The sequence below is a fragment of the Tachysurus fulvidraco genome, chromosome 12, assembly GCF_022655615.1.
Source record: "Tachysurus fulvidraco isolate hzauxx_2018 chromosome 12, HZAU_PFXX_2.0, whole genome shotgun sequence".
NCBI classification, from domain to species: domain Eukaryota; kingdom Metazoa; phylum Chordata; class Actinopteri; order Siluriformes; family Bagridae; genus Tachysurus; species Tachysurus fulvidraco.
In genome coordinates this window covers 1,236,182-1,259,890 of record NC_062529.1, presented here as the reverse complement: position 1 = coordinate 1,259,890, position 23,709 = coordinate 1,236,182, and the positions used below count along the sequence as shown (strand labels likewise).

Below are 23,709 nucleotides of genomic sequence, written 5' to 3'. Positions count from 1 at the left end.
AATAAAACTGATTGTAAGAGTCCCGATGCTGTAGAAACGTGTTTAAATCTAAAGTGAGAATGGCTTGTACATGACGTTTTTCACCTCGAACACTTGTCCCTTTGCCTTTATTACACACTCATTCGTTCTGAACAATGTTCTCATACTAATGAACAAAAAACACTTATAATAGATGAAGATGATGATGATGATAAAAAATAACAACAGTAGCAGACTTTCTGGTCTGTAACTTTTATTTCTTTAATTTTATTCGATCTCTCCCGCAATACAAACAAAACCGAAACGTTGAATAATTGGGATCGAAAAAATCGTACAGGAAGAACGTCACATGGCATTGCAAAGAAAAAGAAAAATTCCACAACGGGAAAGAGGAGAAGAAGAAAAACAATGCAGTTACTGTACCCTAAAAAAAATCAATCATTAAAAAAGCCACTAAAGTCTAATAGTGCAAAACTCCCAGAGATCTTAAATATTTTATAGCTGTTAGTAAAAAAAAAAAAAAAAAATTATTATTATTATTACAATAAACAATACAGTAGATTTTTTCCCCTCTGAAATCAATGCTGACGTTAACACAAGGGGAACAAAAAGCTTTCAGACATGAATTTAAATTCTGTCTGAACAACAAACTTTTATGTCCAAAAATTTTATTTTCTTGATTTTTCTTCATCATAATAATAATAATAATGTTTAAAAAAAAAAAAAAGTGAAAAAAACTGAGAGAAAAAATCGTCTTCCTTTAACACTAGTGTACTGTAAGTGATCAGCAGTGTGAAGTCCCAAAAGTTTCATTGCTTTAAGTTCAACAAACTTCTACTTATTAATAAACGATGAACTGTGATTTTTATCCGTTTATAGGAACGTTTATCGTTGTGGGAAAGTATAAAAAATATCTTTATTTAATATCTGATTTAATATTTGTCCAGGTTTTTTCCCCCGACCCTGATAGGAAGTGATGACCTGAATAATCTGGAATGGAGGTCAAGTTTAACCAGATTTTTCTTTTTTCTTCTGGAAATCAACCCGAATTCCTTCCTCCGTTTCCTCGCCGCTGCTTTCGGACCAAACGGTTTCGACCGCAGGAGCCGATGGTGACTCTGACGTTCAGCTTCGTCAGAAAAAGCTGGTAAGTTCTGGGGTTAATTCAATCAGTTCATTATTTACAACACAAAGTTCATGCAGCGTGTTTTTTTTTCCCTTGTAATTCACACATTAGTGTACAGTACAAACACCTGAGGGGCAGGTAACGAAATCCACAAACACTTTACATCAAGGTTCCCTGTGAAATAAGAGCCAAAACATCGTGACGTGTTATATAAACTGATCTAAATACGTGTTTGATGACGTCTTGTGCGATCTTCAGTACAGAGGAGTTGTGTGAAACAAATGCATTAAGCTTTTTTTTTTTAGTTTAAAACTGTAAAAGTTCTCGTCTTGACATCGTTGTGCAATTTTCTAAAGACACGTTAGACTTAAAATGAAACAATCAAGACTACATTTGGATTGAAAACTACGTAGAGACGGGGTGCCAAGACTTTTGTGCAGTATCATAATGGTGTAGGACGAACTTTCTTGGAAATGAACTCGATGGTCCTGAAGCGACGGTCTCGTTTTCAGATGTGGTTCAGTCATTTATACCAAACTTACAAAAAATCCTCATCTCAGAAATTTTTTTTTATTATAACAAATAAAAAAAAAGATGTCTTTCAGTGTTTCCCATCATTCAAAGTGCAACTTTTAACCCGAATAAAGGAGGAGCGTTCCGTCATCACTGCTGAGCGCACGGAGTCACATGGTCCTGATCCTGGTGCTCCATCACTCCCTCGTTCTTCTGCTCGATCTCCACCTACAGCACAGGAGAAACGGAGCTGTAATGACAGACAGCAGCCACCAGAGGGCAGTCACATCCTGCAGCTGGTAAAACAGTGCACGTTCATGCTCAACACAAGTTTAATAAATATGTTGTGACTGCTTAGAAAATATTTAAAATACAGCTTCATCTTGGATTTTTTTTTTTTTTTTTTGGAGGAAGAAGCCTTCGAGTGAACAACTAGTGGCTGCTAAATGTAAATAAATTCGAATTAAGGCTGCGCTTTGGAGTGAGAAGAAGGAAAAATAGTAAAGATTTTAATGTCATCTTAAGATAAAATTAGTTCCACAGCAGATGTCCTGTTGCTAAGCAACAACATGTCTATTGTTATAGAATATATATATACACATATATTTTTCCTCTTATAGGACAAGAGCTACCTGGAACTCTTTGTAAATAAATAAATAAATAATGGGCCTCTCGCTGTAACCATGGCAACATTACTAGCTAGCAGGTTATGGTTTTATGGTATTAATAAATGGAAACAGAAATTACGTTCACAAAGATGATGGATTGAAGAGATTCATAGCCTTGTGTGACTTATTTTTTTCTTTTTTTTAGTAACTTGACTATTAGGAAGCTTCCGCAGTGTTTAACTGAAGAGAACGGGACGTTATTCACTTCAACTAAAAAACACTGAGGTTCATCCACTGAAACTGCGCATAACAACCTGCTAATAAACTCCTCCTACTTTCACAGGTACACACAGAGCCTTGCTAACAGACTGTCTGGGTTCGTCATCACTGGACTACAGCAGCAGCTCGTCCATCACTGACTCCTGCTTCAAGAACACCAAACATCCCTCAGTGGAGCCCCACCTGCTGCCACGACACGGCTCATGTAACCATCACACAAAGTGAGAGGCTCCAACCCCTTTTTGTCCCGCCCTGGTCCTTAGAGTCAGTGTACGCGAGTGCATCTTCCTCGACCGGCACGCAGCTCTACGGCCCCCCGTGTGAAGACGACTGACGAGCCGTAATGGGAGCAGATGTTCGTGGGAGACGATTCGAGCCACCTTTAATGACATGTTTGGATTGCAGCAGGCAAAACAGCTCTGGCAGCTGAGACAGCAGGCTGCTGCAGGGTGACTGCCCGTCTTTCACTGACTGTCACATAGCTGAGGATCTTTAGCAGGAAGTGATTCGTTCCCAAAAGGCACAAGCGTCACTCAAACACGGCCAAATGTGTACCGACTGCTGCTCAACTCTCACTCTGGGTTTGTGTAGCTTCAGCTGTACTTTAGAGCAGTTGTGTATACACACACACACACACACACACAGTTAAAGCTAGTGATTAAACACCAGCAGTAAAGAACAGGGTGAGTGCAGCCGCCCTGAAATGTAGTCATTAATAATGAGCTCACGGTGCTGTGAGTTACACAACAAACTATTCACAAGGCTGCAGAGAAACACTCGCTCCACAGCACTGAGACCTGCGTGTCCAAGGTCAAGGAGAATCGGCTCTCAGACTTAAACTAAACGTTTAACTCTACAGCAAGGCACATAGCTACCTAAAGATAATCCATTATTATTATTAGGAACACCTACACCCCAGATACAGGAAGTCCATAGTAACTTCCTTCCTCTTAGCAGAAAAGCATCTCTCACACACACACACACACGAGCACAATACCTGGTAGGAGTAATGCGCTTTGTAAGTGATCCACTTCTTCAGCTCGGCCCGGTCTCGGACAGACAGAGAGCGGACGGTGGTCTTCGAGGCTGAAGCGGCGGGCATGTCGAACTCCACCTCCAACACACTCTGGAACTTGTCTGGCACCTCCCGGTCAGATCCCAGCTCCAAACGGCAAAAGAAGGTGTGAGGGTGACCCAATGCTGAGGAACAAACCAGACACTAGCTTAGCGATGGCACACGCTTACCAAAACCCCAGTAATTACTAAACTTAACGCTATATCTTTGTTTACATCTGACTGATAATCTCTGTTAAAATAAACAAGATTCTTCTCTCTGGGGGGGAAAAAAAACAAAGTTCGTCACGTCGCATAAACGCCGCAAAACAAACATCTGCCATTAAGAAGGAAAATGTCACGACGCTCTGACACTGGAGACTCCTTACAGAAAGTTAAGTTGTTTTTTTTTTAATCCGTTTACTCCGATACGGGTCCCTGTGAACGTACCGTTGCTATAGAAACGATAAACTACAAGAACGAAGCCGTTATAGAAAATAATCCAGCACCTAGCGACCAAGCGTTTTAAGAGTTCTTCATCAGTAAATCCAGCAGATTGACTCCTCACTTTTAATCCGTATTAAAACTCTGCCGCCGCTCCCTGCTCTGTTTCAGCTCATCAGATAATTATCGAGCGGTTAAAAAGCTGAATCGGGTTTTCAGCACAGGACAAACTGAGAGCTGTGTACGGTGGGGTTCCCCTGAGAGGGGGACTAAGAACCACTTGTGGTTAAAAAGGAGGACTGCGAGTCCCAGGCCGCAGCAGGACGTTACGATACTGGGCCGAATTCCCAGGCACAAATTCTGCACGGCCTAAACGACGTGCTCGTTTGTTGTCTCACATCCACGATCGTGTTCTAATTACCGTACTCAAATTGTTGTGTTCGTGTAGACGTACGTTTTTTGTTTTTTTTTTTGCCGGACAGCGTGCATTTACTTTTAGAGTGTAAAAACAAAGCGTTATTACAGGGATAAATAAATAGATGGAGAGAAAACAGGTTTTAGGTTTTGTGCTGAAGACAGAAACAAATCAGGGGAAAAGTGTAAAAGAAACAATAAATGAGAAACTCTGGATTGTAGTTGTGTGTAAGAATGCATTAAGGGAATGAAAAGAGTGTGTGTGTGTGTGTGTGTGTGTGTGTGTGTCCTAATGAATGATGACAGCTGGCGCTTTGTTAATCCAATCCGACACACAGAGGAAACCCTGCTGATCTGCCATTGAAAGGTTTGAAGCGAAGGCCTATTGAATGCTAACGCTACACACACACAAAAGTTAGACGGTAAATAACAATGTGCTCGTTAGCGTACTCGCTCAAATGTTATCGTATCTATAGCAACAACTTACAAGGGACACGTTTGAGCTAATGTTCCAAATGAGCAGGTTTACATTTACCAGACACCCTTATCCAGAGCGACTTACATTTTCTCTCATTTTTATTACAACTGAGCAATTGAGGGTTAAGGGCCTTGCTCAGGGGCCCATCGGTGGCAGCTTGGTGGACGTAGGAATCGTACTTACAGCCTTCTGATTGGTAGTCCAACACCTTAACCACTAGGCTGCCACATCCCTCATCTTATTTTATACAACTCAGCAATTGAGGGTTAAGGGCCTTGCTCAGGGGCCCATCAGTGGCAGCTTGGTGGACGTAGGAATAGAACCTACAGCCTTCTGATTGGTAGTCCAACACCTTAACCACTAGGCTGCTACATCCCTCATTTTATACAATTGAGGGCTAAGGGCCTTGCTCAGGGGCCCATCGGTGGCAGCTTGGTGGAAATAGGAATCGAACGTACAGCCGTCTGATTGGTAGTCCAACACCTTAACCACTAGGCTGCAACATCCCTCATCTTATTTTATACAACTGAGCAATTGAGCGTTAAGGGCCTTGCTCAGGGGCCCAGCAGTGGCAGACTTGTGGACATGGGAATTGAACTCACAACCTTCCGATCGGTAGCCCAACACCTTCATTTAAAAAATATTAATAAATAAAATAGTTAAAACAAAAATTCAATAAAATACTGATACTGTAAAACATTTTCCCAGAACAGGACCAGTACAGATGCAGGGGTTAGCAGACGGGAAACGGCTTTTACATCAGTCCCAGTTAGCTTTGTATAAAATGCTATTAATTCTATTGTATATAAAGCTGGGCTTGGATAATGGCAGGGTGCCATTACTTTTAGGAACAACAGAACTACACCGGAGGTTTGGTCAATTATTGTAGTCCTCAGCAGCTATATTATGGAATATTGACTAGTTTTACACGGTTCTATCCTGAGCAGTGCCACTTTAGGGTTAAGGACGTGGACAGCAGAATCGCCTGCGATGGTGCGAGCGAGAGCCTTCGTTCATAAAGGTTTAGCAGTGAAATAAACAATAGAATAAAACCTGCTGCTTATCCAGAACTGGACCTGAGTAGTACAGTAAGGACCTCTGAGGATAAGCTCCAGAATACGGGAGTACCTGAGTTTTTATCCGGCAGGCGGCTGATTCTCCACACCACGGCTCTGAAGGCTTGTTCGTACTTTGCAGTACCCAGAGTGACCCTCATCGCTGGTTCTGACCCTGATGTGCTCACAGAACCAAAGCTTGCTCCTTTATTAAAGCGTGCCTTCAGCGACTTTTCCCCCGTCACACTCTCTCTGCGGAAGTTCTTTGCCCATGTTTCGGGAATGGGGTAACGGATAGCAATGTTTTCGCAGGGGATCAGCGTTAGAGGGTCCCTATTGGACAAGAAGCCTGTTGACATCACTAGCCAGGACTGTAGCTCCACCTCCGCGCCTCGGACACTGACAACCGTTCTTAAGGTGAAGGGCAGCGTCTTCTCGGCGTACGCTGTCCGGAAACGCAGGAGATCAAATCTCCGTCCAGACGGAGGCTCGAAGGAGATGGTCCTGGATTCTGTAAACTCCGCTTCGTCTGCACACTTGTGCAGCCGACAGTCACGCAGACGGATCCAACGCGTGGTGGTGTTGGGGATGATGTCATGCCGTGACACCACCTCTTTACCTTTTACCTGGATGTCGTTGAGACCTATGCGGCAGGGGGTCGAACTCGTTAAAAAGGCAAGCACAGAAATCCGTGTCGTTACCAACTGTTGTAAAATATGGTTGTCATCTTTGGATAGAACGCCGTAAAAGAGATCTAAAACTTCCACCTGCATCTCCTCCTCAGAGTAAGGCACAGGTGAGGCGACGGCGTCCACGTCTGCCGACAACACGGCCAGCTTTTCCTGCAAGGCGTACCTGAAGCTTAGAAAATCCTGGTAGTCTGTGGTTCCAAGCTTTACCAGCTGCTCCTTCACAGGCGTGTGAACCACGCTGACTTTTGGCTGGATCTTGCGCTTCTCCTTGTATACCACCTGGTCCAAGCTGAGGGTGTGGACACGGCCGTTCTCCTCATAATGTTGCATTTTGTGTTCGGAGATCTCCAGCTGGGTGCTGAGCTGGAACTCCTTAAAGTGTTTCTCCAGACCTTTCTCATAATAGAGCCTCAGCTGACCGGCATCGCTGAGTCTTACAAAGATCGGCCCCCAGTGCCGAGAGGACATGATGTTCTTCTTCTCTGGAATGCGCAGGAGCATGGGCCAGCCATCTTGAGGAGCCATGTGAGATGGTACATAGGGAATTTCCTCCACATCCCCTGCATCCACAGTGTCTTCTGGTAGCGAAGGTTCCTGGTCTGGATCAGAGATCTGCATGCTTTTGAATGGATCCAGGCTATCTCCAAGATGACCTGAGAAGTAAGTAGTCCCAGTCTCAGTCCCACCATCTGAACCCTCCACAGTGGAAAAGAAAAGGGTGGAGTCCCTTTGGGTGTCAGGATTAGGGAGAGAAGAATCAAAGAAACCCTGGGTTTCGTGGCTGTCAGATGACGTGAGTGCCGTCTTACTAAAATAGGCGCTGAAGGGGTTAATAGAAGAGGGTGAAATGTTTGAAAAGTCCTCATGGAGAAAGGGATTCTTTTTGGTGTAAGGTGTGCTGCTGTTTAACAGCGGGCTTTCGAAGAACACAGAATCCGTTCTGTCTGGAGTTAAATCCAGAATGTGTCTGTCTGAACTGTTTTGGACAGAGGACACAATCAAGTTGCTGTTGGTGTCCTGTAAACGAAAACTGTTCAGGTTGCCGATCCTTATGGAGGACGGTTTGGGGGTGGGATGGTAGGCTGGCTCCTTCACGTCGTCATCGTCATCGTCGAAAGTCACCCAGCTGGCAAAGCGGCTCATGCCGGCGTTTGATTGGCCGTTCGTATGAGAGCTGTCCGTCGTCCAGTTGAGCGTATCCATGTTTACTCCATCATCCTCGAGGCATACAGATGAATCTGCAAAGCGAGACAACAATCTGTCGTTGGTTTTTCTACACTTTAGCACAAAGTCATTTTTTTTAAATTAATAAACACATTAATAACCCCCTTTTAGCAAACTCATGTGTTTGTTTTATTATATGAGGCCATCCTTAAAAATATTTTTGGTTTGCAGTAACAGTAAGAAAAAGGGTCAGTAGTTAGGTCTTTTTTTTTCATGTTTCAATGTAAAAAAAAAAGTACAATTTTGGTGATGGTGATTACGTCGGTACGACTTTAAACAAGTTAGCATATCGTGACGTCACTGACTGGGTCTTCAACCCGTGCCTTCGGGCGCATCATTGCAAACTTTACTTTGATGCTGGACAGTTTTTCCAGAACTTTGTGGCAAGTTAAAGCGGTGTCAAGCTGTTTTAACGCATTTTTAGATGTATCATGGTGCCCGAACTCATATGACTTTGAACCGTGACCGCGAAAAAAAATTGGTCGGTCTTCACGCAAATTTACAACCGGCAAGTCTTAAAGGAAAAAAAAAAGAAAGAATAATTTGAGTCGGTCCTAAATTGACAGGGTCGGTCAGGTTACGGCAAACAAGAATATTTTTAAGGATGGCCTGAAACTTTTATAGCTGTATCACTTTCCGAGAAACAAACTATCAGAGGAAGCAGACCGGAGCTGATGCTTGTCCAGTTGGGAAGTAGGCTGTGCCTATCTCAGGCGTCATCGGGCATCGAGGCAGGATACACCCTGGACGGAGTGCCAACCCATCACAGGGCACACACACTCTCATTCACTCACACACACACACACACTACGGACAATTTTCCAGAGATGCCAATCAACCTACCATGCATGTCTTTGGACCAGGGGAGGAAACCGGAGTACCCGGAGGAAACCCCCGAGGCACGGGGAGAACATGCAAACTCCACACACAGAAGGCGGAGACGGGAATCGAACCCCCGACCCTGGAGGTGCGAGGCGAACGAGCTAACCGCTAAACCACCGTGCCCCCAGTTAGGAAGTTACTGAAATGAATTTGTTGACTAGCACGTTGCGTCAGAGATAACAGAACACACTCCGTCTTACACAACCTTTCCTTTTTTCAGTCATAATTCTGCTCACACAGAGCTTTAGTTTCAGGAACTGCTGACTCAAAGCTGTGCTTTCATAACGATCAGACATCTCATGACCTTCAGCAAAAATAACGTTTATATTGCGAAATATATATCGAATATCGGATCTTTTTCGATCAAATATTTTTGCATTTAGCTCATCAGACAAAGTTCAAAGAAACTCAAGCCTCACCAAAAATGAATCCCTTGACCAACGTGAACGCAGCTGGTGGGGTCGCTGTCTGGTACAAAGCTGAACTTCTTGTCCATCGTTCTTTAGCCAAATAAAAAAAAAAGAGACTTCACCTGTTGCTAGGCACCAGCTTTCTGCATTTCAGTCCCAATTCCACTGCCAGTACAGAAAAGGACAATGAACTTGCACACTCTGCTTTGTGTGTGTGTGTGTGTGTGTGTGTGTGTGTGTGTGTGTGTGTGTGTGTGAGCGAGAGTATGGCCTTCACATGCTTATACAAGTTGAACTATCTAGCTGGAAATGAACAAACAAAACGACTCTTGATTTTTATCCTGTCTGAAGTTCCTCGGTGAGAGACAGGAGCTCAGGGAAAATGCCACTTCACACACAAAGGCAGAAACAAGTCTTGTCATGTTCCAGCATGAGTGCCCAAGGGTCAGATCAGAAGTGTGATCAGCAGCAGATGTTATGCTTTATCCATTTTCAGGAGAGTTTTGCTAACGAATCCCCAAAACAGCTCGAATTCCACACTTTCTTCACACCGTTTTGAGCCCATCGGGACGCTCGGGCTGCTCAGAAGAAGGGCTTTAGCACTCGACTAATCTTTCGACACGGGCGACAGGCTGTTACTAAGCAGCAGCTTCAATCGGCATGTATTACCACGACGCCAATCGGGAACAATGCTGAAACTCAGAGCATGTACCCGAAAACTTTAGAGTGAGTACAAACTAAAACGGATGAGATAAAGAGGAATAAAGCGCTAAAAGAAAGAGGAAGGAATTCTTAATAACTTCCCTCGTCTGTGTAAAACAGCATCCTGAGAAAAACTCTGGCAAAACTTTAATCGATCGGTATCTGGTTTATGACATAAAAGCAACGTAAAAGCACGAATCTCTGACTTACAGGTAGATATGATGCTGAAGAGACTCACCGGGGAGCAGAAGAGAAGAAGGGGAAGTTGATCTGAGAGCGTTAGGAGTTAGGAGCAGGTCACATGAGGCTCTGGACACAAAGTCGCCCGCATAGCTGAGCCGAGCTGAGACGTGTAGCTGCCTGTCTATCTCTGTGTGTGTGTGTGTGTGTGTGTGTGTGTGTGTGTGTGTCTCACTTCCTCTCTCGCCTAAGCTGCTCTGATAGCTTGATCTCCTGAAGGTATCTACAAACCTGACCCTGCACAAGATTACACTAGCAGAACTAACGCTATAGTAATAATGACGATGACAAGACCAAACCAACCGTCGTGCCATGAATTAAACACACGAGATTACCGACAAAGACGTCGGGTTTAAAATCCACATTTTTAAGTGACATTAAATCTATCCGTGTTTGTCAGAGAATATTACGGTAAGGTGCAAACAACAGTTACTGTGGGAGCTGGGGATTGGTCAGTTTGTGCAGGAGTGGGCGGGGCTGCTAGATGGAGGGGGAGGGAGATGGGGCAACAGTCTCACATAAACCAGTGTTTCTGTGAGTTCAGCGAGAACTGATCAAAACTTTCTGCAGCAGTGTTTGGGATTAGGTCAGATTGGACTGATCGATCTGTTAGAGGACCTGATTGGGGTCGGTGTGGAGACCAAATGAAGCTGTAACACACGGCCCTGACCTCCTGCTCAGTGTTAGTGACAGACGGACCACTTCTTTTGTCTACCGGACTTTATACGCTAATCTGCCCTGAGCGCTCTCTCCCACCCCGACTCTCTTTTTCGACTCTCTCACCCGACCTCTTCCCCGACTCCCTTCCCCCCGACCCTCTTAGCCCTGCCCTTCACCTGACTCTCTCACCCTGACTCTCTCACCCCGACCCTCTCAGCCCTGCCCTTCAGCCGACTCTCTCACCCTGACTCTCTCACCCCGACCCTCTCAGCCCTGCCCTTCAGCCGACTCTCTCACCCTGACTCTCTCACCCCGACCCTCTCAGCCCTGCCCTTCACCCGACTCTCTCACCCTGACTCTCTCACCCCGACCCTCTCAGCCCTGCCCTTCAGCCGACTCTCTCACCCTGACTCTCTCACCCCGACCCTCTCAGCCCTGCCCTTCACCCGACTCTCTCACCCTGACTCTCTCACCCCGACCCTCTCAGCCCTGCCCTTCACCCGTCCCTCTTCCCCGACTCTCTCACCCTGACCCTCTCAGCCCTGCCCTTCACCCGACTCTCTCACCCTGACTCTCTCACCCCGACCCTCTCAGCCCTGCCCTTCACCCGTCCCTCTTCCCCGACTCTCTCACCCCGACCCTCTCAGCCCTGCCCTTCACCTGACTCTCTCACCCTGATTCTCTCACCCCGACCCTCTCAGCCCTGCCCTTCACCCAACCCTCTCTCCCCGACTCTCTCACCCAGACCCTCTCAGCCCTGCCCTTCACCTGACTCTCTCACCCCGACTCTCTCACCCCGACCCTCTCAGCCCTGCCCTTCACCCAACCCTCTTTCCCGACTCTCTCACCCCGACCCTCTTCCCCGACCCTCTCAGCCCTTCCCTTCACCCTACCCTCTTTCCCAACTCTCTCACCCTGTCCCTCTCAGCCCTGCCCTTCACCCGACCCTCTTTCCCGACTCTCTCACCCCGACCCTCTTCCCCGACTGTCTGACCCTGACTCGCTCACTCCGACTATCTTCCCCGACTCTCTGACCCCGACTCACACAGCCCGACCCTCTTCCCCACAACCCCTGTCAGCCCAACCCTCCCAGCCGGGCCCTCGCACTCTTCTCTTCTTTTGTTCTTCAGTCTTTAACCCTGTTCGACCTGCCTCCACATGCACCCCGTTACACACACCTAGGTTCATGCTGCTTTCAAAACAGACTTCTGAAGAGCAGGAGGTATTTTAAAGATTATTATTAAGGAAGCATGTAACACAGCATTAATGCATGAAGTGTAAACTCCAGCACTCTTTTAAAAGCATGTAGTTTATCATTTGTGTAAATATACATATAATTAGCTCAGAGCTTTTTTTAATCACCTAACCAGTCAGGTTGCAAGCTGTAAGGAAAGTAAAAACGGGGAACATGTAGAGAAGTCGACGCTACTATGTAGCATGTGTGTGAGAGAGAGAGAGAGAGAGAGAGAGAAAGAGAGAGGAAACAGCTGGAAGTCTACACGCCTTTATGCGTCCCATGAGCCAATTTGGCACAGAGCTGTCAAAGACGTAATGCTCTCTGATACACAACTGCACAGCTGCATTGACACACAATTTCCCCTACACACACCCACACACACATTCATTCACAAAACACACACACTGTCCAAGACTGACACAGGACACGTGTACTATTGTCTACACGTGCAGTGTGATGTTGACGCCATGTTGGAACCAAACTTAAGCTCTGAAGTCGTATTCCCACAGAATTAATGAAGACAGACCGACATCATGTCTAATTAATATAATAATCAGAACAAATTCTTACGACTGCAATCGTACAGAAGTCAAACAAGATGTGACTCAAATCAGCTGAGAGAAACTCAAAAACCTCGAACAATCTCCTTACGATCCGATTTTATTACATTTTAATTTATAATCAGTTTATAAAAAAAGGGTCTTTAAAGAGATGATCTGAAACGGACTGAGCGCTAAATTAAACTCAGACTCGTTGACGTTTGTGATCGTGAGATTTTAAGTGAATAAACTGGGACAAGCTTCAAGCTCATAGCTGCATAATGTACCACTTGACAGTAAAATGTGCTGACATGGGGTGTGTGTGTGTGTTTGTGTGTGTTTAAACAGGGTGTGTAACACACTAGAGCAAGATAAGTCAACAATCACACACTCACAACGTGACTTCATTACTGCAGCACAGAGATTTTAAAATAATAACAATAACTGAAAACAGCCGAAATTCAATATATTCCATTTGCTCAAGGTCACTGTGATGCCTCGGTGATGACTCGGTGATGCCTCGGTGTTCTGAGATGAGGAACGTCTCCAGCTGCGTTTTAATAAATAAAACTTGTCAAAGCGCCTCACCCGTCTCCATAGAAACCCTGTTCTGTGCGAGCACATGCCAGGCGGCTGAGGTGAGTGCAGATGGATCGGTTTTCTGTGCTAACAGCTCTGTGGTGAATTACCTCTGTGAACGCATGAGAGAGAGAGAGGGAGAAAGAGGGAGCGAGTGAGCAAGATAGAGAGAGGGAGCGAGATGGAGGGAGGGAGGGAGCGAGCGAGAGAGAAATAGAGAGATTGAGAGGGAGCGAGTGAGCGAGATAGAGAGGGAGCAAGAGACAAACAGAGAGAGAGTGAGGAAGAGAGAGGAAGAGAGAGAGAGAGAGAAATAGAGAGAGAGGGAGCGAGAGAGAGAGAGAGAAATAGAGAGGGAGCGAGTGAGCGAGATAAAGAGGGAGCGAGAGAGAAACAGAGAGAGAGTGAGGAAGAGAGAGAGAGGAAGAGAGAGAGAGAGGGAGCGAGATAGAGAGAGAAATAGAGAGAGAGGGAGCGAGAGAGAGAGAAATAGAGAGAGAGAAATAGAGAGAGAGGGAGTGAGCGAGATAGCGAGGGAGTGAAATAGAGAGAGAGTGAGGAAGAGAGGGAGCGAGGGAGAGAGGGAACAAGAGAGAGATAGAGAGAGAGATTTCTGACTGCAATCAGCACAGCGCTGCTCTTCAGCGCTCATTACTCAGCCGAGCAGAGCGTCAGAGGAACGCCTGTCAGGGGCCCTGCAGAATTTGTGCTTCCCAGATCATCCATCATTTCTACACGGAGCTGACGGCCTTCTCTCCGGCTCTGCCTGGCAGCTTCACTCGCACTTTTTACTCCACCTCCACGCCTGCGCTTCTCTCCAGCCTTTAGGGGCTTTAGAGACATGAATCATGCCGACAAACGCTCGGCTCCCAGGGAGCGGCTCCGAGTCACGGAGATAAGAGCTCGGTCTGTTACAGCCCTGAACCTCTGCACCAACAACAGCTACTGTTACAGAGAGACAGACACCGGAGACCGGTCCATAAACAGAACATAAAGTAAATCTCTTTCCCCACTGAAAAATTGACGTCAAGAACAATTACTCGAGATTTCCGTGAAATAATCCATAAAATCCTGTGGAATTTATTTTATGATTAACGGAGCTTCAAAACGGCGGGAAAACTGTTTGGGGGATTAAGATGTTTATCAGGATCAATTTGTCAAGAAGGAACGAAGGCAGGGACGAAGGCAGGGACGAAGGCAGGGAAGAAGGCAGGGACGAAGGAAGACAGGAGGGCAGAAAGGAAAGGTGAATTGAGCGTGTCGTGTGGCGTCTCGGTTTGTACTCACGTGGCGAGTGTGGAGGTGACTCGCCGTGACTCGGAGGTTCCTCTGTGCTGAGAGATGGGAGGTCACCTGATGAGGCGTCCATGCTCGCCGAGCTCAGCTCCTCGGACGGCGCTCCTTCGGAGGCAGGAGCCGAGCTCCAGAAACTGGCCGAGGAACACACGCTGTGTCTGGGGCCTGAAATGCACATCGAGGGCAAGAATCAGAACGATCGCACTTTCAGTAGGTTAAAGGACGAGGAAATACTTTAGGATCTTTTTTCTTGGAGTGTTTCGGTCGTACGAGACTCTGTGAACGAGCTGTTGTGGAAAATTAATCAACACCTTCTGACCAATCAGAAGCACCGTTAATTAAAGAACGTCTCATACACACGAGCACATAAAGCAAACAGACTTGAACCATGTGTGGTAAAGCCTTAGAGACCTCAGCTGCGTGTGTGTGTGTGTGTGTGTGTGTGTGTGTGTGTTTCCATAACATGCAGGTGCAATCACTGAATTACAAACAGAGACGATTAAATATTCACAGTGGGAGAGAGACGAGTGTTTCGGCAAACGGATTACGCATCCCGGATGAGAGAGCGAAGCGTGTGCTGATGGGTATCGAGCCGATTAAACGCCACTGCAATCAATCAGCTCGGAGCTCTTAATTAGCACTGCTGTAAATGCCATCGTACGAGAGGACTTTTGTTCTGAATTACTGTGTAATACAGCCTGATCTCTCAGCCTGGCTTTATTAACCAAGACAAATATTACACAGAAACTTCCGAAAAACCAACACGAGTTCAGCTGAAACGTTAAATAATGCTGTGTGTTCTTCCTCCCTGTGCGCTACTTTAAGCGGAACAAAGCGAATCACAGCAGGGTCGGGGGGTGGGGGGTGGGGTGGGGTGGGGTTAATAAATAAATAATAATTTAAAAAAAAAAGAAAAAAAAGAATTCATATCACTTCAGAGTCGACTCGACGAGAGCGATTCGATACTGAAACGACTCGGCCGCAGGAAGAGATTCGAACCCGCCGTGTGCTGTAAACGGAGCCAAAGGACAGAGCTGAAGTAGTGCTGAAAATTTGTCTTCTGCTTTTATTAATGATATAATCATCTAACGGGGGGCACGGGGGCTTAGTGGTTAGCACGTTCGCCTCACACCTCCAGGGTCGGGGGTTCGATTCCCGCCTCCGCCTTGTGTGGGTGGAGTTTGCATGTTCTCCCCGTGCCTCGGGGGGTTCCTCCGGGTACTCCAGGTTTCCTCCCCCGGTCCAAAGACATGCATGGTAGGTTGATTGGCATCTCTGGAAAATTGTCCGTAGTGTGTGTGTGTGTGTGTGTGTGTGAGTGAATGAGAGTGTGTGTGCCCTGTGATGGGTTGGCACTCCGTCCAGGGTGTATCCTGCCTCGATGCCCGATGACACCTGAGATAGGCACAGGCTCCCCGTGACCCGAGAAGTTCGGATAAGCGGTAGAAAATAAATGAATGAATGAATGAATGATCATCTAACGTGCATTTTCATTGTAGTATTCATTCTAAAAACCAGCAGCATCTTGTCTTGGTCAGGTGTCATTTTTTTACAGAATTTTACAGAAGTACCCAAATCCAAACCTAATCTCTGATATTCCATAAATCTTCAGCATTAATAACTGAAGCCATCAGCATATAGATTCATTTCGTCACACGGGAGAAAAATCGAACGTAAAGCCGCCCCCTCGTGCCGTCGTCCGTCGCGACGTCATCTCGAACGGATCGGGTTTCCTTAGCGATCCGCACTAATGGAACAATCACGGCTCCTAATGTCGCTTTTCCTCTTATAATGCTTTAGCAGATGGTGTGATTTATGGAGGTCACCATGGCAACGTGGCATCTCCAGCATCCCACACTCGGGTAATTCGTGAGCGCTGCGGACGGCTCGAACGAGATCAGACTCTCAGGAACCTCTCGGCGCCGAGCGCACGATCGATACGGGAAAGGATCCGGAGCGCAGCCACGAGAGACAGAAAACATCACGCTTAGAAACGAAGCGCTATGTATCACGCTGTTCCAGCTGAACTGATTAGTTTTCTGTTACAAAAAGGCCTGCAGGGCTTTGGGTGTCAGAGACGTTCATAATTAATCATCAAAAACGTCAAATTTATAAGTTTATAGTTATGTTTCAAATGTCGAACGTCATTTCCTTCTTTTTTCTAGACACTGTATGAGCTCAATACATACCGTAGGCTTCATAGGGCCTACATAGTGCTCTGTGAGCTCTGCGGAATGACGTCTGATGTTTAATCCCTAAAAAAAAAAGAAGAAATGCTTGGAAATAAAATGCACAAAATGTGTTTAAAGGTAAGAAGTAAAGTCTAAAAAACCCCAAGGATGTAAATGAATAATATCCGAAGGCTCAGTGGCGTCTCGGGTGTGTCAGACGAGACGAAGCAGCGAGCGGCTCCGAGAGCACGGCGAACAGCGGCGTTCACTCAGCCCAAGACTTCTCATTAACGCCACGCTGAGTTTCTCTCTCCACTGCAACTCGTCTCCAAATCACCACAGAGAAAAGTGCTGGAACGTCACATCTCTCACAACAAGCTACTGGACCGCAGAGCAGGAGCGAGCAGGAGGATCTGAGATGTTTGTATAAAATTTGTATATCCATATCCGAACATTTAAAGTGTAAAACATGACCCTTGACCCCTTTTTGACGTATGAAAATGGGCGTGTCTATCAGTCAGCGTCGGCCTCTGCTTACTGTGATGTTTAACAATAATGGAAGGAGTCTCCAGTGTACAAATATATATATACACACTGAGGTTGAACCCAGACGAGAGACAGATCGGTGTTATATTCGGGGGCGTCATACCTTTTACCTGCGAGGGTGGGTGTGAAGGATGAGAAGGAGGAAGTGGAGGTGACGGGGTCCAGGGTTTCTCATCAAAGTGCACCCAGCTACTGCGCTGCTGCACGTCAGGGACACAAACTGAGATTTCCCAAGACGGAGAGTCGGATACGGGACGGGACACACCCATGTCAGCGTGTTCACCTGGGGAACGGGGGGAGGGAGGGAGAGATAGGGAGAGAGAGAGAGAGAGAGGGAGAGAGGGAGGGAGAAAGAGAGGGAGAGAGAGAGGGAGGGAGGGAGGGAGGGGGAGAGAGGGAGGGAGGGAGGGAGGGGGAGAGAGGGAGAGAGAGAGGGAGAGAGGAAGGGAGAGAGGGAGGGAGGGATTAAGAGTAAGCACCTACAGTTTGCTGTTATATCCATCTCTCTCTCTCCATCTCTCCCTCTCTCTCCCTCTCTCTCCCTCTCTCTCCCTCTCTCTCTCTCTCTCTCTCGCTCTCTCTCGCTCTCTCTCTCTCTGGTCTACAGCACATTGAGCTCAGAGCAGGAATCTCACAGCTAGCTGACGACACTCACATCCAGCTGCACACACGAGGTTACTGTGGGCTGGAGTTCAGCTCTGAATAAACACCACAATAACACAAATAAAGCAGCTGAACATTTTTATAACGTTTTCTGTTTATTAATTTATTTTATTATTTACTTATGGAAGGAGTCTCCAGTGTCAGAGAGGAGAGATCTTCAGAGAGGTGGAGTCTGGGGTTCAGAAGCTAACTTCTCGTCGACGTTCCAGAAATGTAGCCGGTAAGCGGCTGTGTGTGGGATAAATAAGATAAAGGGATAAAAGACTTCAGGCCGTGATGTCCCAGGACACGGATGTGATCAAACCTGTCGGGAATCGAACAGCTCCTGAAGTTCTGAAGTGGTTTTATTTATCCAGTGAAGTTGTAATAAAACTCCTCTGGTTCCTTCTCAGAGCAGATCAGCGATCGCTTACAGCTCCTTTCTCCAAAGGCCTTCTGAAAGCACTAACTCCGTCCCATAAGAACACAAATCACACAAAGCCAAGAGCGACAATACGAAAGCGTGTGTGTGCGTGTGTGTGTGCGTGTGTGTGTGCGTGTGTGTGTGCGTGTGTGTGTGCGTGTGTGTGCGTGTGTGTGGGGTCTGAACTGAGATTTCTCTCCTGGAAATGACGAGAGGTTTACTGTGGGAAATGCCGTGGTTTTGTTTTGTTTTTATTGTTGTTGAAGATGCAGAACGATTTAGAGAAGCATGGAGGATTTGGGAGGATTGAGAATTTTACACACTGGTCCGTTTTTTTTTTCCTCACTAAGTGCTACAGTCAGCGATCACGTGGCTCAGGAGACGTTATCATCACACTGACTCATCACTAAACACTACCTACACGCTTAAACACGAGCTGATGGGAAAATTTTAAAGGTCAGATGAGGATTCTTCTCTCTCTCACACACACACATACACACACACTCTTCCGACCTCGTTAGCGTGTATCTACCTGCTAGGACATACCTGTGTGCACCGGTTCATCGCTGAACGCCACCCATCCAGAGCGGGAAGCTCTGACGTTGCCACTGCCTGCCGCCATCGAGCCAAGATCCGAGCTCTGGTCCTACAGAACCGCCGGATCCATCGGCACCTGTGGAGGAAAAAAAAAAAACTTCAGTGGGAGACGAAAGACAGATCATGTGACGGCGCGCTCGCTCTCAGTCCTGTCTGAGCGGTCAGCTCCGACTCCAAGACTTTAACATTACACCGAACGTTACTTGCACCCACGCTTGATCTGTACTACCCGTTGCTATGACAACAGCAGCATCGTGCTCCCTCCGCATGGCGACGCTAAAAAGGCACACAGCTCCGCTTTCACATCCTTATGACGACGGAAAATTCTTTGCCGATCGGTCAAAAATGAACCCGGACGCCTTGGCTTTGAATCCTGGACTCTGATTGGTCGGAAAGGTGTCAATAATAATAATAAATACACAGTAGTCCAGCTGCAAGTCGCAGGTTTTACGTTAACAGCTCGTTCACTTTAAAAGACGTGTATAATCTTTATGAGCTGTAAACGTAACTGACTTTACAGGTGTTCAGATTAATATAAACTTGACGCATCATTTATTAATAAATAAAGAGGAATAGTTGCTGTTTCTCTGCTTCCTCACACCATCATGTGGTCGATTCTTTTCCTACAGCAGCATGACTTCTCCAGACACGGAGTTACTCGTCTCCATGATGTTACCAGAAGTCTTTAGCGAGTTAAGGCTTACGCTGTGTACTTTAGCTGCGCCTCCTGAGGACGAGAAGAATTTCACAAGACCTCGGGTTAAAACCGCGGCGATCCGCCCGCCGAGAGGGCCGAGGGCGAGTCCGGAGACAGGACGCCGTTACGCAACAGACAGAGCAGGAGGTTCATCAGAAGCGACAGGAAGCCGTGCTGGTGGACTGATACAGAGCCTCGGAGCTGTGCACTGCATCGTCGTCACTCACTCGGTTATCAGAGTTCTCTGGGAACCAGGACAAAGTTTCTCATCGCAAGCATCCCGAAACATCCTGAGCTTAAAGCCGCTCGTTTCCCTCCCGCATCAGGAGGAAGTGTGGACAGGCAGATGACCCTAAAGGCATCTAAAGTGGGATCCGACTGGAAAGGAAACAGAGTCACAGAGGAAACTCACTGACATCTTAACCCATGTGTTAGGACCAGAGACATGTGAGACAGCCACAGGCCTTCCTGTAGACTTTACCGTCTCGCTCGCAAACACTTCACACCCACGGAGTGTTTGAGTTCTGTTTGCTGTAAGAAGACGCCCAGAAAGCAAAGCCAGAAATCGACATCACTCTGAACTGCTAATCATTTCTCACAGCGATCAGCATTTTCCGTCCCTCAGGACCTTCATGACTGCACGTCATGCTGTTAAAGCCCTTCTCCTAAAACTCTTCCAGTTCTTCTTCCTGCTAGTCTGGATGTTTTCCCTGGAAGAGATCACACATGCTCTAGGCTCTCCTAACAGTGCGCGCACACACACACACACAGAAACACAGAGTATATACACACATGCTCTAGGCTCTCCTAACCAGTGCACACACACGCACACACACACACAGAGAGTGAGAGTATATACACATGCTATAGACTCTCCTAACAGTGCGCGCACACACACACACACACACACAGAGTATATACACATGCTATAGACGCTCCTAACAGTGCGCACACACACAGACACAGAATATATACACACATGCTCTAGGCTCTCCTAACAGTGCACACACACACACACGCACACACACACACACACACAGAGTATATACACATGCTTTAGGCTCTAATAACAGTGCACAAACAGAGAGAGAGAGTATATACACATGCTATAGACTCTCCCAAGAGTGCACACACACAGAGTATATACACACATGTTCTAGGCTCTCCTAATAGTTCACACACACACACACACACACACACACACACACACGCTAAAGATCAGGAACTAAAATGACCACCAGTTTTTTTTCACACACTGCAAATCCCACCCTCTCATTCCCTCTCTCACTCACACACACACACACACACACACACACACACCTGTTCTTATATATTCAGACATATAGTTATTTACATGTCAACAATTTCCTGTCTTTCTGGACCGTGCAGGAGTTTAACACATGATCCTCTGCATTTCGATCGTGATCCTGCTTCTAATTGTGTAACTTGATGGAGTTTGTCGTCTTTTCTGTCTGAGGATGGAAACTCTGTGCTGCAGCCAAAAACACAACCCGGTGCAATCGTGTTTGTTCGGTTCTGCTGAAAAATGTCACACAATCCCGCCATAACAAACAGGGCACAAATGACAGGGGTCACTTGTGTCGGAGGCTGCTAGACACCGGTGAACTCATTAACTTCTGTCCAGTTAGTCACTGTTAACTAGACGCATCTGTTCCTCTTCATTATCGACTGTCTCGGACATAAAGCTGCTGCGGTGTCGATGTATTCACCTGGATGAGTTGTGAGCTGTCAGCTAACATGACCGAGACACAGGGACATCTCACCTGGACAGGTAAAGAATAACGTTACCGATCACCTGTAGAGACGAAGTAACCATCTAAGCAATGAACATTCTATAAGGATACATCAACCTGAGAGTGATTCAATACACTACTGAATCAGACACAGACGAATCAAACGCAGCAGTGAATCAATTAGACAAACTCTAAGGCAAATCAGACACAACAGTGAATCAGATACAGATCAGTCAATTAGACACAGCAACGAATCAATCAGAGACACCGAGGCTAATCAGACACCGACTTGTCAATCAATTAGACCGAGCAGTGAATCAATCAATCAGACACGATAGCGATTCAATCCGACACGGTCTGGTCAATCAACCTGACACAACGAATCAATTTAACGTATGATCACAATTCAGGGATTCGAATCAAATGTGAAATGAAACGAGACAAAAATATATATAATGCAAATTAATATGTAATATGTGCATATAAATTTGAGTTTGGTTTTTTTTTAACCCCAAAGCTGCCGAATCAAAAGTGCCGAATTATGGATTCGATTTTCAGGACACCGAATACACGTCGCACGTTGTCCACAAGACCACGGTACTCCTGAGACTTTTTCTGCAAAGCGGAGCGAGGTGAAAAGTGTCCTTAAGAGACGATCTTCATGGCAGAGGAGTGAAACAAATGAAAGCTTTTCAGTCAGACGGCAGCAGCTGCTCAGCGTCCCCTCGGGTGATTAGGAGCGATGACCTCTCTCTGGATCAGGGTTCATACCCACAACAACAGCAACGGTGTGCGCAATAAGGAGGAATAAAAACACTGCACTTGTGCATGTTTAGGAAAGTAATCAACCCGATCCACTACTGACTCGATCCGATCTAATAGGACTAGTGACTCGATCCACGTGTGACTCGATCTGATACAATAGTGAATCGATACAATGCGGCAGTGAATCGATCTGATATCACTTGTGACTTACTCCAACACCTGATGGGGAAAATAAACATTTCTACACCAGTGCAGAGATTATATTACAAAGACGTAACTGCAGTGAAGCAACAAATTATCTAAATTTGTGAGTGTAGAACAAGAGTAAAATGTAGAGATCTGATCACACAGGCAACCTGGAAATCCAGTCAACCTACACATTTAATGCCCCGCTACACACACTCCAGACACACACATACACAACACACCCCAGCACACACACACAACCCCACACAACCCCCCACACACACAATACACCCCAGACACCCCACACACACAACACACCCCAGCACACACACACACACACACAACCCCACACAACCCCCCACACACACAATACACCCCAGATACCCCACACACACACAACCCCCCCCACACACACCCCCCAGAACACTCCCCCAACACACACACACACACACACACACACACACACACACACACACAACACACGACCCCCCACACACACCGCAGAACACTCCCCCAACACACACACACCCCAGACACAGCACACACACACACCCCACACACCCCCCTTAACACACCCCCCCCCCCACACACACACACACCCCCCCCCCCACACACACACACACACCACCTGTTAATCAGATGCTTGTTTGACTAGCGGAGAAAACAATATCCTGCGTTCACTCGAAATGAAACTTCAACAATAAAACAATAACATGACAAACTCGAGCTTAAAGTAAACCGGAAATTAAACTGATAACGTGCAAATTCTAGGATTTAACACTAACTGTGTTGTAGAACTTCGTGCAACATTGTTGACAACAGAAACACAAAGTACACACGAGACAAACAAGAGATAGACACAAAGTAAACACGAGACAAACAAGAGATAAACACAAAGTAAACACAAAGTAAACACGAGATAAACACGTGACGCACTTCAGCACTAAACTGTCGCCTTCACTTGTAACAGTGTAACGAGGTGCACGCGCCTCCCTCTCTCTGACTCTTTATAACGTTTTATAACCGGTGTAATACGACAGAAACAAACCGAATGAAACAGAACAGAAACAAGAGACAGAAATAAGTGTCAGTTTTCCTACCTAGTGTTTATTATAAAACTCCGACACTCAGCTTGCTGCAACAATCCAGTCAATCGCTGTCGAAGCCCCGCCCAATGGCTTCTGATTGGTCACATCCAGGAGCGAAGCTTCTCAGTATAGGACTGTAGAGGTTGCCAGATTGATATTATACACACGTCTGTAATCTTTACTAGAAGAATCAAAAATGTTCATCTTTGCAACCATTACAATTATAACTTACCAAACATGTGCATAAATATTTACAGCTTTATTTATTTATCATGTAGCTCTGTAACGGCCAGCAAAGCAAAACACACGCATCGCCACCTAGTGCACACACTCACCCCCACCTAGTGCACACACTCACCCCCACCTAGTGCACACACGCACACCCACCTAGTACACACACTCACCCCCACCTAGTGCACACACTCACCC

At 46.3% G+C, this 23,709-nt stretch overlaps 1 protein-coding gene across 7 annotated transcripts; it reads right to left on the bottom strand.

Annotated features, from left to right (window-relative positions):
- Window positions 1-468: 468 nt before the first annotated feature.
- Window positions 469-23,436, bottom strand: ston2 (stonin 2). 7 transcript variants are annotated; one of them, XM_027157047.2, is made up of 7 exons: window positions 23,293-23,436; window positions 18,740-18,866; window positions 17,231-17,410; window positions 14,402-14,575; window positions 6,023-7,879; window positions 3,503-3,705; window positions 469-1,846 (listed from the first exon to the last, which is right to left on the bottom strand). In XM_027157047.2, exons 2-7 carry the CDS (start codon window positions 18,813-18,815, stop codon window positions 1,769-1,771), a joined length of 2,568 nt encoding a protein of 855 aa, XP_027012848.2. In that variant the 5' UTR covers window positions 18,816-18,866; window positions 23,293-23,436; the 3' UTR covers window positions 469-1,768. The 7 variants fall into 7 exon arrangements, with proteins under 7 accessions (XP_027012848.2, XP_047677297.1, XP_047677298.1 ...); XM_047821341.1 differs by lacking the exon at window positions 23,293-23,436 and adding an exon at window positions 23,129-23,262; XM_047821342.1 differs by lacking the exon at window positions 17,231-17,410.
- Window positions 23,437-23,709: the final 273 nt, after the last annotated feature.

Bases quoted from the DNA above. Each gene is read 5' to 3' on its own strand.
- ston2 (XM_027157047.2), bottom strand. From the start codon at position 18,815: ATGGCGGCAGGCAGTGGCAACGTCAGAGCTTCCCGCTCTGGATGGGTG. The intron at 14,576-17,230 runs GTATGACGCCCC...TGTGCATTTCAG, and splicing joins CCCACCCTCGCAGGTAAAAG to GCCCCAGACACAGCGTGTGT. The intron at 3,706-6,022 runs GTACTCCCGTAT...TTTGTTCCTCAG, and splicing joins CCTGCCGGATAAAAACTCAG to CATTGGGTCACCCTCACACC.